This window comes from Prionailurus bengalensis, chromosome F2, assembly GCF_016509475.1.
Source record: "Prionailurus bengalensis isolate Pbe53 chromosome F2, Fcat_Pben_1.1_paternal_pri, whole genome shotgun sequence".
Lineage (NCBI taxonomy): Eukaryota > Metazoa > Chordata > Mammalia > Carnivora > Felidae > Prionailurus > Prionailurus bengalensis.
Window position 1 is genome coordinate 63188928 of NC_057353.1, and position 16151 is coordinate 63205078.

The window sequence follows — 16151 nt, forward strand, 5'->3', positions numbered from 1 at the left end:
ACCCTGCTGCTTTAGGCTTTTTGGAAGCAAGGGGCAGGGGACGAGTGCACAGTAGCAATTACCCTGAAGAATCCTCTTCCCTGACCTCTGTGCACAATGAAGAGAGAGACAAAGATGCCCTTTAGTCACTCGATCTATATCTGTCTGGTGCCTGTGTCCTGGATCTCAGGTACCGTGAACCTTTTTTTGACCCATCTGCACGAGCAGAGCAAGGATGTGGGTCTCCACATTTGCCACATGGAGAGGCAAGATGTAGAACAAGTAAATAATCTTCCCAGAGGCAAAGTCTGCGATGGAATTGAAAGTTGGGCTCAGGCCTCTTAAATGTCAAGTCATGACGACTGGTTAACATAGTTTCTATTAAACGTATTCAATTTAATCATCTATTTGTCCTCGAGAGCATTAAAGCAATTCTAAAGAGATCATGTATTTGAGCTGACTGCAAATAATAAAATGCCTTGTCAAAAGGAAGAAAAAAAAAGCGCCATAAAGTATTATTTCGTTTTTGTGCTGCCAAAAGCATCCAAGCATCTCCCGGTTATAAAATGTGAACTTTCCTTCTCTACACAGATTTGACAACTTACCAAACTCTATTGATTCTACCTTTGAAATACCTTGACTATCTTTTCTTCTCACTTTTTATTCTCTCAAGGTCTTATCCACTCCCATGGCTTTAAATACAGTGTATATGGGGATGACGTTCTAATCTGTACCTAATCTGAGATTTCTTCCAGGTCGTCAGATGCATCCCCTTGAGTAATACAGAAGGACGTTGAACTAATGTATCCAAAAATTTAATTCAGCATCTTTCCCCCCAAATTTGCTTTTCATATCCCAGTAAATGGCACCACGTCCAACTGTTCAAGTTAAGAACTTGAGAATCCCTCAGACTCTTCCCTCCCCTCCCTTCCATTTCTGAACAGTAAGTCTTGCTACCTCCACTTTTTTTTTTTTTTTTTAATCCATTTGCTTCTCTATATTCCCATTGGCCCTGCTAAAGCTCAGGGCACGCAGAGTCAGGTACTACTGTTTACCTGCTTACTATCCATTCTTGCTTCCAAAGCCCAGTTTTACCCAATTGAAATAGTTGATCTCTTAGCTTCCCTTGCTGCCACCGTAGGACCTAATCCTGGCTGATGAGGTGTAAGTTGATTTCACCCCAGAAGCTCTCCAGGAATGTTCTTTAAAAATGTGACTAACTTTGGGGCACCTGGGTGGCTCAGTTGGTTGAGCGTCCGACTTCGGCTCAGGTCATGATCTCTCAGTCTGTGAGTTCAAGCCCCGCGTCGGGCTCTGTGCTGACAGCTCAGAGCCTGGAGCCTGCTTCACATTCTGTGTCTCCCTCTCTCAGTGCCCCTTCCCTGCTCACGCTCTGTCTCTCTCTGTCTCAAAAATAAAAACGTAAAAAAATATATTTAAAAAAAAATGTGACTAACTTCGCTGTCTTGTTTTCTTAGTCTTTTGTCTACAACCATTCCCTTCATCCTGCCTAAAATTTAGGTGGAGTGTTTGAACTATAGCAGCCCTTTTGTGACAATGAGGAGAAAAGCCACAAATAAATTACGGGAAAGCCAGAAAGTGGAAGTCATAGTTCCTGGTGACAGCATGGAAATGCTCTGTTAGGATTCTCTGCCTTCAGATTCCTTATTATCAAAACAAACAAACAAACAAACCAAACACGTCTTATTTCACTAAGCCAGTAAGTTACTGTTGCTGGGTTTCTATTACACGAAGCTGATGAAGTTTTATCTCTGACACATCTCTTACATTCTGATTATTAGTTCTAATAGTGACATCCCTTTTCTTAAAATCCTTTATGTGCTCCCACTGGCCTTAGAATATTTTTCAAACTCTTGAGCGGCACATAAGTGCCTTCAGGATCTAGTTTTTATTGATAGCTTGAGCCTCATCTTCCCCACCAAGTTCCAAACTCTAGCCTCAGTAAACTACTTTTACTTCCTACAGACTAGCATATACTAGTCTGTTTATGTGGAATATCTTCCCTTTATTCCTTTTCAAGTCTATTTGTCTAACGCTGACAGGTTCCCAAACCCCACTTAGGAAATATCCCCTAAAGGAAACGTTTCCTGAGCCTCCAAGTCTAAGCTAGGTCCCTCTCCTCTAGGCCTCTATGAAATTGGATACCTGGTATTTATCTCCATCTGAATGGTGGGGAAAAAAAAGGTAATGGCAACTACTTTAAACTTCTATGTTTTCTCAACAAGACAATGATAAAATCCTTAAGGAAGAGACTGTCTTGTGGGTGATTGTAGCTACAGATATTGTACCAGTTGTCGAATGAGTAGATGAATTAATGCATTTTCATCATACATTTCTATCTTCCAAACTCAAACTTCCATCATTATGTGCCTGTATAATTATCCACTCTCATTAATCCAATATTATTCAAGAGACTACTATATATAATTAATCACAGAACAAACATAATGAAAATCAAGAATTCACCCCTAGTTCCATTAGGGCCAGCAGAAGGTATTGATCCCTTAGTAGGTAAAAAAGATTGGCAATGCCTGTGCTCTTTACTGTAATTAATTGTTATAATTAACTTTATACTTAGATGTATTTAAGTAATATAATTTAGCTGTGTACGTATAGTCATATTTTTTCTTTTCTCTGGTAATTTTCTATCGATTTCTTTAACTGAAAAAAGACACTCTTTAGGTGTGCCAAACCCACGTACACTGGACTGGAAACAATCTTAGGATCGATGACTTACTGAACATGTAAGGACTGCTTTCCGAAGTAGAGCAAAACCAAGTTTGTCTCATTCATGATTTCCAGGCTTATAAACACTTCTTGAGAATGAAAACGTTCTAAGAGTTTTGATTGCAAATTGAATGTCAAATTTTTTACAGTTTTATGGAGGTATAAATCATATACCATACAACTGACCCGTTGGAAGTAGAGAGTTGGATTCTTTAGTGTATTTGTGTACTTGCACAACCATCCCTGTGATTCAGTTTTACAACATAGCTATCTGTCGCTTCCAGAAGTTCCATCATGCCAATATGCGATCAATCCCTGCTTCTACCCCCAGTTCTAGGCGATCACTCATCTACTTTCTATCTGTAAAATCTTGCTTTTTCTAGAAATGTAATATAAAAAGAATCATGTCTTACATAGTCATTTGTTTCTTAATTCTTTCACGTAGCATAATTTGGAGAGGAGATGTCATCCATGTTGCTGCATCTGTCAGTCGTTTTTCCCTTTTATTATTGAAGAGCATTCCATTGTACACATACGCTACTTGACAGGCAAAATGCATTCACTGCCTGATGGACATGTGTATTGTTTCCGGTGTTTTACTACTATGAATAATACTATTATGAGCATTCATGTACAAGTGTTTGTGTGGACACACTTTTTAATTTCTCTTGGTTGGATATCTAAGAGTTGAATTGTTGGGTTATATTTTAAGTTTATACTAACTTCTTAAGAAACTGCCAAACTGCTTTCTAAAGTGACTGTACCACTTTACATCCATACCAACAGTATATCAGAGTTCCAGTTTATTAGCCAACACTTACTCTTGTCACATTCTTTAGTATTCTGACTAGTCTCCTCTGTGTGTAGTGGTATCTCATTGTGATTTAATAAATGATGACATAGGGCATCTTTTCCTACGTATATTAGCTATTCATCTTCTTTGTAGATGTGTCTGTTCAAGTACTTAGGTCATGTTTCTTAGTCATTAGTATTCTTATTATTGAGTTAGATAAAAGTCCTTTATTGGATGTATGATTTGCAAATATTTTCTTCCAGTCTGTGATTTGTCTGTTTTTTTTTCCTTAAAGATGTGTGCGTGCATGTGTGTGTGTGTGTGTTCGAAGCATAAATATTTTACCTTTTGAATTGGTATGATTTATCAAATTTTTTTTTATGAACCATGGCTTGGGTGCAATATCTAAGAAATTTTTCCCTAACCCAAGGTCACAACGATCTTCTATTATGTTTTCTTCTACAAGTTTTATTCTATACCCAGCCAAAATAGTCATAATTTGGAGGTACAGTTATCATATTTTCAGATGTGCACTATCTCAAAAATGTATATACAGCTACATGCTTTATAAGAAATTACTTATGCTACCATAAAATGAGAAAAGAAACCAACTATGAAACCAGAAAAAAAAAGAGGTGGATACAGGAAAAGGAGCTGTAACAGATTGCTAAACAATGGCAAAGACCCATCCTAATTGAATAGCTCTACCAGAAGCCTAAAGAATATCCAGTCCAGATGCAGCAAAAAGCATGAGTGTTCCAGAATAAATATTTCTTAGAAAAGCAATGAAAACTAATTGGACATTTTGCATTTTCCACAGAACTGACAAATCTCAAAGAATTAGTAGTTATTGTAGGATTGGTACATTGAAAGCTATGCAAAAGAAAACAACCCAATTATTAAACCTTGTGAAAACAAAATTAGTACAAGAAACAGAATGTAATCATAATGCACCATGTGATTCGGCATGAATAATTGTTATAGCGTCCTTATGATATAAACATTGAATATTATATTAAATGATAACATTATTAAATTACCAAGAGAAAGAAAGGAAATGTGTATGGAGGGGGGTGTAGGGCTAAGAATGAAAGAGAAAAAAATCTCCATTTTCCATATTAAGAAGACAATGAGTATCCAAATTGAAACAAATAAAAATCAAGAACATTAGCATAAATTTATTTTAAAATATGGAAGAGATAAAAGAAGAAGCATTACAATTATTAAAATAATTTTCTTACAGAAGTAAGAATCAAGAATGGGATGGGAACAGTAGGAGGTTTCTATTTAATCTCAGAAGCCAGTTAAAACCATTTTTTGAAAACATGCTTTTATAAATATGAAATTTAAAAAGCGAACGATAATAAAATAATTTTATGAGTGTGTTTGTTAGCATGTTGTTTCCTAACTGTATGTCATTTTAAAAGCTATTCTACTAATTCCCATTTTTTTACAAACTGCATTCAATTGAATTAACTCACAAGAGAGAACCTGAGTCCAATAAGATGCTTATGTGAATGGACACATACAAAACCAAGTCCAAAATGGAAGTATAGCAATTTGTCAGGAGATTCCTTCAGGAGAGGAGTGTGTCATTTTGTTGCCATCCTGAAGATAGCCTGAGTTCTGCCTAGGATGTGCTGGTTTCATATGTATTTCATCTCCCTCCAGATATCACATAAGCTGGATGCATGACAACTAAATGCACAAGAATAGATGTTGCTCGGTCTCTGTCAGGCACTGAGTAAACGTTTTGATGTGTCATTCCTTCCAGTAACTGTATATGAATATCCTAAGAATGGTGTATTAATTCCCTAGGGCTCCTGTAACAAATTACCACAAATGTGATGGCTTAAAACAAGAAAATTTGAGGGGGCACCTGGGTGGCTCAGTCAGTTGAGCATCCAACTCTATTTCAGCTCAGGTCATGACCTCACAGTTCATGGGTTCGAGCCCAACACCAGGCTGTGTGCTGACAGTGTGTGTGGAGCCTGCGTGGGATTCTATGTCTCCCTCTCTCTCTCTCTCTGCTCCTCCCCCACTCATGCTCTCTCTCTCTCTCTCTCCCCCCCCCCAAAATAATTAAACATTAAAAAAATTATTAAAAAGAAGAAAAATTTATGAACTCACAGTTCTGAAGGCCTGAAGTGAATCAAGGCATCAGCAGAGCTGCATTCCTTCTGAAGGTTCAAGAGGACCCTTCCTTGTCTCTTCTAGTTTCTGGTGGCTCCCAGTGTTCCTCAGCTGCATAATTTCAGCCTCTCCAGACTCTGTCTTCACATGACCTTCTCCTTTTGTCCCTATGTCCCTCCTGTGGGTGTCTCCTAAGGACACTTGTCACCATCACCGAGATAATACAAGATTATTCCCTCTTGAGAGCCTTAGCTTAATTACATCTGCAAAGACACTTTTGCCAACTAAGATCACATTTACAAGTTCTAGGGATTAAGTTGTGGGCATATTTTTCATAGGCTCACCATTCAACCCCATGAAAAATGGGTCAAAGAATAAGAGTGGGGAAATATCACATATCATTCACTTTAGTGGAATGTTTTATTCAGACAAGCACAAAACCAAGCCTGAAATTTCAATGCCTTGGGAAGAGGAAGACAAAAACATTCAGGAAAATGTGGAATTACAGAGACAGTTTCATAAGCCAGTCACTAAGTCCTGTCTTTTTAGAGTTACCATTAACTTCTTCCAATTTTATACCTGCTGAAAACTTGATAGGTTTTATTGTCTATTTCCAAACCATGTTTTTCTAAAAAGCAAACAATTGAATTGTTTTACATCTCAGTAGAAATTCTTTGGGGCATTAGGTATCTGTCTGGGCATTAGGTATATTATTCACACACTAAAATGAATACACTTAACATAATTTGACCACTTCTTTTCATTTATCCAATCACCTGACCTATTCTATTTTATTTATTTTTTAAAGGTTATTTATTTATTTATTTATTTTGAGAAAGAAAGAGCAGGGGAGGGGCAGAGGGAGAGAGAGAGAATCTTAAGCAGACTCCATGCTGCTCATGCCCCTTGCCTCTCTGACATGGCTGATGTCAGAGAAATTACAGCCTGTGCTCTCTCGTAGGATTTTTATGGTTTCAAGTCTCACATGTATGTCTTTAATCCATTTTGCGTCTATTTTTGTGTATGCTGTAAGAAAGTGGTCCAGTTTCACTCTTTTGCATGTAGCTTGAGTAAGAACTCATGAAATTGTGTCCCTCTGTTTTTCCTGCAAGTTCCCCATGCCTGGGGTGCCTGGGGTGGGATCTGGTCCTCCCCCTCTTCACACCTGTGGTGTTCCTCCCTCTCACAGATAGTACTGGGGGTCTGTTTGGCTTCTGACCATGTCTCTGCCCTTCCCACCCTCTTCAATGTTGCCTCTTCTCTACATCTAGCTGGGGAGAGTCTGTTCTACCAGTCTTTGGGTCATTTTCTGGGTTATTTAAACTGAGTGTATCTAGATGTATCTGTGGGATGAGTGAGTTTACTCTGCCATCTTCTCTGGAAGTCTCTGTGAATTGTTGAACTAAAAAAAAGGAGCGGGGAGGGAGGGAGAGGTTGGAAAAAATAGGCATAGGCTATCCCAAGAAAAAGTACTAAGAACTATTATTTGCTTCAAACTGCTACCAGTGGATTTCTACATATAAATGTAATGAATGTATTTCACTGTTTGCCAGGAAATGCTTGAAAAAAAAAATGAAATAGATTTAGAATAGTCTAGGGGCACCTGGGTGGCACAGTCGGTTGGGCGTCTGACTTCAGCCAGGTCACGATCTCGCGGTCCGTGAGTTCGAGCCCCGCGTCGGGCTCTGGGCTGATGGCTCAGAGCCTGGAGCCTGTTTCCGATTCTGTGTCTCCCTCTCTCTCTGCCCCTCCCCCGTTCATGCTCTGTCTCTCTCTGTCCCCAAAATAAATAAACGTTGAAAAAAAAAAAAAGAATAGTCTAAACAACTTAAATAACACCTATTCTCAGAGTATCTTAGAATTAAGAAAATACATTATATATCAAGTCTAAACTCACTTTATATGCCTTACAGCAATTGAAATTGAGTGTTTTGCTCTGTCATTTGTCTGGTTATGATAGATGTGGAATTTGAGGTTGCTCACACCATTCTATGGATTCCCACTATTATCCCATCACTGTTAATATGGCAAAGGAAACCATTTTGACATTTTAAGAATATGTGAAAATTAATGCATCTTCAAAGCTTAAGCTTATTCACCTTTATGGAAGACAAGTAGCATTTTAAAAAGCAGGAATTTGGGGAAGTGATTTGTATTAGACTTATTCTGGTCCCTTTTTCTTTTTTTTTTTTCGTTTTTTTAAATGTTTATTTATTTTTGAGAGATACAGAAAGAAACAGAGTGCTAGCAGGGTAGGGGTAGAGAGAGAGAGGGAGACACAGAATCCGAAGCAGGCTCCAGGATCTGAGCTGTCAGCACAGAACCTGACATGGGGCTCCAACTCACGAACTGTGAGATCATGACCTGAGCTGAAGTCCAATGCTTAGCCCGCTGAGCCACCCCGGCACTCCTTTTTTGGTCCCTTTTTCAATTGGTGACTATTAATCAGAGTTCTCCAAGGAAACAGAACCATCAAGATATGTCTGTATCGATATCCATATTCTGTATACATCAGTATTATCTCTAAATTGAGAGATGGAAGGATTTGTTATAAGACATTGGCTCACATGATTATGGAGGCTGAGAAGTCCCATGATCTGCCATCTGCTAGCTGGAGGCCTGAGGAAGCTGGTGGCATAGTTTCAGTCCAAGCCCAAAAGCCTGAGAATCAGGGAAGTAATGGTGTTAAGTTCAGTCTAGGTGCAAAGGCCCAAGACCCAGGGAGATGATGCTGTGAGCTCCAATCCAAGTGCAGGAAAAGACCGAAATCTCAGTTTCACCAATGAGGCAGAGAGGGAATTCTTCCTTCCTCTACCTTTTTGTTCTAGTAAAACCCTCAGTGATGTGGATGAGGCCTACCTGGACTGGGGAGGGAAATCTGCTTGACACAGTCTACAGATTCCACTGCTAACCTCCTCTGGAAACAGTGACACATGCAGCCCAGAAACAATGTTTAGCCCAATACTTGGGCATTCTACGATGCAGTCAAGTTGATACATAAAATTAACCTTCACAGTGATGTTAAACAGAATGCTTATCTTTTTGAACCTCAAGTACTTTGTCTGCAAAATGGGCATGCCACAGGGCTATCTTAAGGCTTAAAAAAGATACACTTAAGAGATCAACCCTATTTTGCACATAATGACTATTTGATTAATGCCAGTTCCCTTTCCTCCCTCTCTTCGTATTGCTAATAAAAAGGTCCAGTTATGTCCTATGATAAACCTTTTGTTAGGGGTTGAATTGTGTCTTTCCAGACAAAAAAAAAAAAAAAAAAAAAATTCATATGTTGAAGTCCTAAATCCTAGTACCTTATAACATAACCATATTCAGAGATAGGATTATAAGAGGTATTCAAGTTAAAATGAGATCATTGGGGGGCAGCCCTAATCCACTAAGAATGGGTAGGCTTATAAAAAGGGAAACATTTTGACATCGAGAAACACACAGGGAGAAAGCTGTGAGAAGACTGGAGTTGTATTGTCATAAGCCAAGCAAATACCAGAAACTAGGAGAGGGGCTTGGAATAGATCCTTTTCTGGTGTCTTCAGAGCAAGCATGGCTTTATCAACACCTTGGTCTTAGACTTCCAGCCTCCAGAACTATGAAAAAGTGAATTTTTGTTTGCTTAAGCCACTCAGCTTGCAGCACTTTGTTAACAGCAGCCCTAAAAAACGAATACGCTTGCATTTCTTACATTGAGCATTACTTGTAATGACATCTCTTAGAAATAATTCTTCATTAGCCCTTATCAGGATAAGGTCCTGATTTTTAAGCAACAATAATAGGGGCACTTGGTTGACTCAGTCGGTTAAGTGTCTGACTCGATTTCAGCTCAGGTTATGATCTCGCGGTTCGTTAGTTCGAGCCCTACATTGAACTCGGCGCTGACAGCATGGAGCTTGGGATTTTCTCTCTTTTCCCCCGCTCTCTCTCAAAATAAATGAATAAACTTAAAAAAAAAAGAAATATAATAATATAGAATCCCCCCCCCCATTTTAGCAAAAACTTACTACAAACATCATTTTAATGACGTTGTCAAATTGTCATGTCATGCTCTCTCATATGTTTGTTATTTACTATGATTTGCCAGCCATAATGTATTGTTAGGCAATTGATGTCCCTTCCTCTTTTTGCCACATTTTCTCAAATAAAATATTGTCCACATTTCAGAACATTTTCTTAAAATAGTGTAACAGAAAGGCAATAACTGGACCAAAGGCTATAAACATTTTTAATATTCTTGGTACTTATTGCCAAATTGCTTTGTAGAAAAGCTGCTGTTCATTCCTTGGGGGTTTAATCCCAAGACAACTCTTTGTAATGAGAGAAGGAAATAAGGTCATGAAGAACACTGGGAGCCCTAGCTTTCAGCTGCCGCCAACAGGTAATGAATATTTCCTTAAGAAAAAGCTCAAAGCCCTGCATAGTGCTTCCATGTCATGCAGGTGATTCAAGCAGTCTCTGACACCATCTTTCTGGAACCCAACATACAAATGCAACATAGGATATTAAGTTGTCAGCTCATGTACTGAGCAGAAGGCATCTCTATCCTCTCTGCTCTCTAGGTTGTTTCTACTGACCTGCACACTTGAGTGTTTAGCTCAGAGATAATTTTCAGTAAACTGTTGTCACTTGAAAATAAACAGTCTGGATAATGTATGGTCCATTTGGAGCACTGAGAAAATAAACAACCTAGGATATGCTTTCTTCTTGTCTTTGTAGCCCTTTTTGGAATGTGTGCTCCAGATACACTACCTTCTTCCCCAAAGCAGAAGTTTTATTTAAAATAAAGCTGCTTCTTTGGCACTTCTGGGCAATCATTTTTGAAGAACCACAGCCATGAGTGGCTTTGGAGCCCTACTTGGAAGAAACCAGTTCATCCTTCTGGTGCTTTTTCTTTTGCAAATTCAGAGTCTGGGTCTGGACATGGAGAGTCGTCCTACCACTGAAGTCTGTGCCACACACACTATAGCACCAGGACCCAAAGGTGAGGAAAGAAAAACAAAATGTTCATATATAATAAGCGAACTCTCTTTTCTCCTCCCTCAACCCTACTGGAGCTCTCAATGACTTTCTCTTCTCCCTCTTCCTCCTTCTTTGCTTCTATTTTGCAAAACCTGTTATTTATTTTAAAACCTCCCTTCGTGTTAGGCAGGAGAATGTGGGGAGGGGGCAGGACGCGCCCAGGTCAGGAGAAAATTCCCTCCTCTGTGCTGCTCCAGGGGAAGATACACAAGCCACAACTTTGGTCTTTCAGGGATACTTTCCTGAAGATCATCTCTGTTCTTGGGCTGCTCTATTCCAATGCCTTTCTCGGTACTGATTTTGGTAAAGCTACCAGGCAAAAGCTCAGTAAAGAGAAAATTAAATCTTTCATATATCTCATAAATTCGTGGGGTTCTGGTTTCCAAAGAGGAGGAAAATTTTTGTTGAGGATTGCAGGTAGTATATAAATGAACATTTCTTCATTGAAAGTGGAGTCTTCGGGGCCAAGTGCCTTCAGTGGAAGGAGGATAGACTATTGCAAAAATTTTTCAAGTAGAGCCAAGGTCTAAATGTGCTTCAAGCAACTGGTTGATAAAAAATGCTGCTGTTTTCCTGGTTTCAGTTCTGACCCTTTTGTTCTGAAAGTGGTCACTGCAGTGTAGATCGGTGCCCTTATTAGTAATTCCTGCTATGTTTCTCCAGGCTATAGGGTGGAAGAATCACAGCTGCTTAAAATTTTAAGCAGAAAAAAAGGGTCTTTCAGAAAAAGCAGAAATACATCGCCCTATGCTTGTCTGTTATTTAAATGTGTATTGCTTAAAGTGCATTTTTCGTAATCAGTGAATTAATTTCCTCCTAAGATTGCAATCCAAGCTTTAACCTTTGATACCATAAAATAAATGCAGGGAAGAACAATGAGACCTTGGGGCTTCCAAATAATTTCTTGGGTGAATAAATGAATAATGTGAGGGCAAATGTTCAGAAAAGAAAGTTTTGATTAGAAATAAAAGTATTTACTTAGAACTATTAGTGGCCTTTCCATCAAGAGTATAAGAAACTTTGTGCCATTCCTGGGCTCTCATGGAAAATGCTGAAAATTAAGTTTTCTTTGTTCCTGCAAATGGGAGAGTCCATTTGAGAATAGCACTGTTGAACAATTTTCCTTGCAGAGAAACTACAATGTTCAAGCTATAAGAAGAATGGGCAAAGCTCTGCCAAAATAATATCCAAAATATAATGGATTCCTATTCAACAATTCTATTTATTCCAATCAGCCAACATATATTGAGTACCTATTAAGTTCCAAGCATTGTTTTAGGCATAATAGATGCATTCAATAACATACATCAGTGTCATGAACAGTAGGGAAAAAATTTAGGAGGGAAGGAGGGCAATTAATATTTATTGCGTAGCAGCAGCCTATTTGCCATGGTCTTCTTACCCTCATTTCTTAATGCAAAATTTCCCCCTTCCTCCTAGAAACCTTGCTAAGATTTCAAACAATGTAAATCTCCTTCACTCTCTTCCTGAGCCTTGTAGAAATTATGAGATGATTACAAGCAAAAATATGACAGAATGAAGAAGTAAGTCTTCCTGGGTGGAGATACTTGGAAAGGAGCCCTCTAGAACCCTGGGTTCCAGAACTAAGTCTATTAGGGACCTGGTATGATGTCTTCTTCTTTTCCCAGAGCCTGGGGACTTTGCATTAAAATGAATTTTAAGTCCCTTCTTATAAAAGAGATTCCCCAATTCTGGAACGTACTGAATACCTACGACATCTCAGGCCTCATGTTAGATACTAAAGGTTTCAAATGAAAGCACTTGTCCTAAAACGTGTCTGCATTTCAAGCTATCAGATTGCAAACTCTTGGATTCAGGGCTCAATTAATTCATTGTCTCTTTGCAAATTGCCTGTATGCACGCACATGGAGCAACTTATACATGTTCATCCCTGCCTTTCTGCCACTCGAGGCACTGTGCTGGATGCTGTGCTTACAGGGAAAAACAGGACTTAGTTTTTGTCTTCTCTCAAGATGTAAACTGCCATCTACCCTACCTCATTCCTTCCTGAAAGTGAGCATAGCTCCTCCCCTCCCAACAAGGCAGATTTGCATATTTATTTCCACAAAAAAAGGAAGGAAGGAAGGAAGGAAGAAAAAAAGAAAGATAAAGAAACAAGCTTGATGGATAAAGAAACATTTTAAAGGACTGAACTATTGCTTCTTTTCAATATATTTTCCTACGAGCAAGCTGGTCTATATTTTTCTTCAAGGCTAATCACGTCAATACCATAGTTACTAGTATCGCACGCAGAAACTTCTCTAGATACCCTGAGAAACATTAAAAGGAGTTTTCCCTAAATTCATTTGGGAAACTGGGAGCTAAATACATCATTTAGAGTTGTATGTGGAAAACCAGTAATGCTAATGTGTCATATAATATGTTTTCCAACATACACTGATCATTTTTTACTGCATTATTTCCTGAGCATGACTTGGTGGTAAGAAAGACATTGAATTCAATCTGATCTTCGGTATGTTATTACACCTATTGAGTTTTAGTTTCTTTATTTGCAAAGTGAGCTTCATCAGAGAACTGTTTGAAGAATAATATAAGGTAAACAATGTAAACTTTAAGCCATGTAGACATCATAAATAGATAATTAAATTCTACTTATCTTTCCTTCCTCTCCCTGTTTATCTAAGTCTGTTGAGTAACAATTTTGGGAATAAGCATTGTTCCAATTATCAAAACTTCTTTGTTGAAAGTCATCTTTTCTTTCTGTGCCTTAAGTTTACTATTGTTCGGCCAGAAAATGTTCTTTCTTTCCCACCTACGTTGTTTCTTTAAACAATTCGTGTAAAATTCTGACCTCTAGTGGTTTTAATTGAAAACAGCAGGGGTGATAAACTTTAACAAGAAATGTTAAAAAGAAATGTAAAACAATAAATATTTGAGTGATGATTCACAATTTCCAAAGTATTTTCAAGTAGATTATCTTGTTTAATTCTCACAATTTCCCTAAGTGGTAGCAATTACTTTAAACTTAAAGATAAGGAAACGATCTCAATGAGGCCAAGAGGAACTCTCAAACTCTTTCACATGCTTACAGAACAGATATGCAATTTGAACTTTAGCCCTGGGCGTCTGGCTCTGGGTCCAGTGCCATTCCATGACATCTGCTGGTTTCTGTTAATTTCTTTAACATTTATTTATCTTTGAGACAGAGAGAGACAGAGCATGAATGGGGGAGGGTGAGAGAGACAGGGAGACACAGAATCTGAAACAGGCTCCAGGCTCTGAACTGTCAGCACAGAGCCCCACGTGGGGCTCAAACTCATGGACCACGAGATCATGACCTGAGCCGAAGTTGGACGCCCAACCGACTGAGCCACCCAGGCGCCCCCACTGGTTTCTATTAGAATCAGGTTTGGAAGTATATTCCACTGACCCTTGCTGGTAAGAAATGGATGCAAGAATGCCTAAGAACACAGTGTTCATGCAACATCACAGCTCAACATTGTACCAGTATGTGCTGAAAATAATGATTGCCTCCACTTTGATAATCAACTCCATTACCTTATTAGTTCGCTTGGAAATTAAAGGTATTTTGCCTAACAGCTTATGTTGGCTTCCATTAGTTTTCTTTTCTTGCGGAGATTTTTGCTTTTCAATGACTTTTGTGTGTGTGGCCTAAAAGTTCCTTTGCAATCCATCTGGCTTCTCCCTACTTGTACCATATGAAACTGCTTCTTCACCTGTAGTCTGCTTCAGGCGCCGTTGCTTTGTCTCTCATTCTTAATCCAGAACCTTTGTACTCAGTGCTCCCCTCTGGCCCAAACTTACCCCAGTCCAGATTTTCCCAAAGATAGTTCTTTCTCCTCATTCAGGTTTTAGCTCAAATGCCATTTTCACAGGAGGCCCTACCTGATACCCTTCATTTTCTGGTCCTGGTAATTGGCACAAACTTGAGTTGTTTCCAGGAATCTTCTCAGTCTCTAGTGCAAACAAGCCTTCTTGTGGCTTCCCCAGACGGATGGCCAAATATGCCCAGAAATGTCGGGATCACTTTCACAGCCAAATTGGAAGTCTCACTACCTGTAATGTAGCTATCAGAGGTAATTTGGTTTCATCCCAAATTACAAATTTTACATTCGTTAAAGCTGAAGCCCAGAGAGGTAGAGTAACTTGGTCTAGGTCACACAGTGTTTAATTGGTGGCAGGGCTAGAACTGGAACTCATATTCCATTTGTCAGGCCAGTCATTGTTCCATTCTACCATGTTATATCATCATCCTCACATTTTGTCATTCTCATTAAGCATGAAATGATCCTTCCCTTAGTTTTATAAATTAACATTAGAAAAGGAGTTCTGTGAGGTCAATGTATAAACATGGTACAGAATTGTTTTAGCTCGGTCACCTTGATATAAATTAAGTTGCTAATTTCTTTCTGGTGACTTTATCAGAGAGGTTAAGCAAGTAGGTATTTTCCCAGGACCTTTATGTTAACGGCATTAATTCACTAGATTCTTTCATTGAGAGTTTTAATATGCATCCTACGCCTAAAGACAAACCAAAATTTTAAATGGTTTGGCCAGGTTGTTCTGAACGATTTTTCCTCTCCTTTTCCTTTTGGATAGATACCAAGAAAGTACTTCAAGGTTAAACCAGAAAAAGAAGAGTAAAACTCCAGTCAATCAAAGTGTGGGCAAAGACGAATCAGGAGGCCCTGAATGATAATGATTTAAAAAAATTAGCTTGTTTCGTTTTAATCAGGATGTGTCCTTTACTCATGCCCCCTCTTTCCCCAACTCTCTTGCACAGTAACTTGACCACCTATTTGTCACTGCTAGGGCCACAGTAGTAGGCACCTGCATGTTGGTAAAGATCAGGGACTTTGAATTTGAGCTCCACTACTTACCTGTTCACGAGACCTTCAAGCCTCAGGGCCTTCATTTTTAAAATGGAGATGATGACATTGTCCATGTCAAATACTTCATTTGAAAATTAAAACATGTTCGGCATATAGCTCAGCCATCCTCATTTTTGCCATTAGCTTCCATTTTCGATTACCAGCCACCATAAACTGCTTCTTTCCCCCATCCTGACAAAAGGCTCACAGACTGTAAAGTTGGCTCTGTGAATAGAAACCTACCCAGGAAATGCCACTATCTTCTGCAGGTTGCTGCAATTTCCTGCCTAGTGTAGCCCCAAGGCAAAGTCCACTTTTGTTCATCAGTAGCTCACAAACTTGAGACCACCCTTACCCTTACCCTTCACTAATGTTGCCTTCTTTCCGCAGTTGACAGTTCTCCAACTGAGCCTGGTAATCTTTATCAATTAAATAGGAAAAACAATGGTGTAAATACCCCTATGGATGGAATGGGATTAAATGAGTTAAAACCCACAAAACCAGAAGTCAGTTTTCTTTCCAGTAAGAAAAGATGGGATGATAATAGTGTGAGTACTTCATAGGTTAGTGGTGAGGAGAAATGAGTTAAGCTGCAC

The 16151-nt window shown here is 38.9% G+C and overlaps 1 protein-coding gene across 1 annotated transcript in view; it reads left to right on the forward strand.

Annotated features, from left to right (window-relative positions):
• Nucleotides 1-10373: 10373 nt before the first annotated feature.
• COLEC10 (collectin subfamily member 10) overlaps nucleotides 10374-16151 on the forward strand; it is a 38992-nt gene continuing 33214 nt past the window's right edge. Inside the window, exon 1 of the mRNA XM_043601635.1 lies at nucleotides 10374-10643. Coding sequence (XP_043457570.1) covers nucleotides 10496-10643 — 148 coding nt within the window. The 5' untranslated portion in view covers nucleotides 10374-10495. The remainder of the gene's footprint in view (nucleotides 10644-16151) is intronic.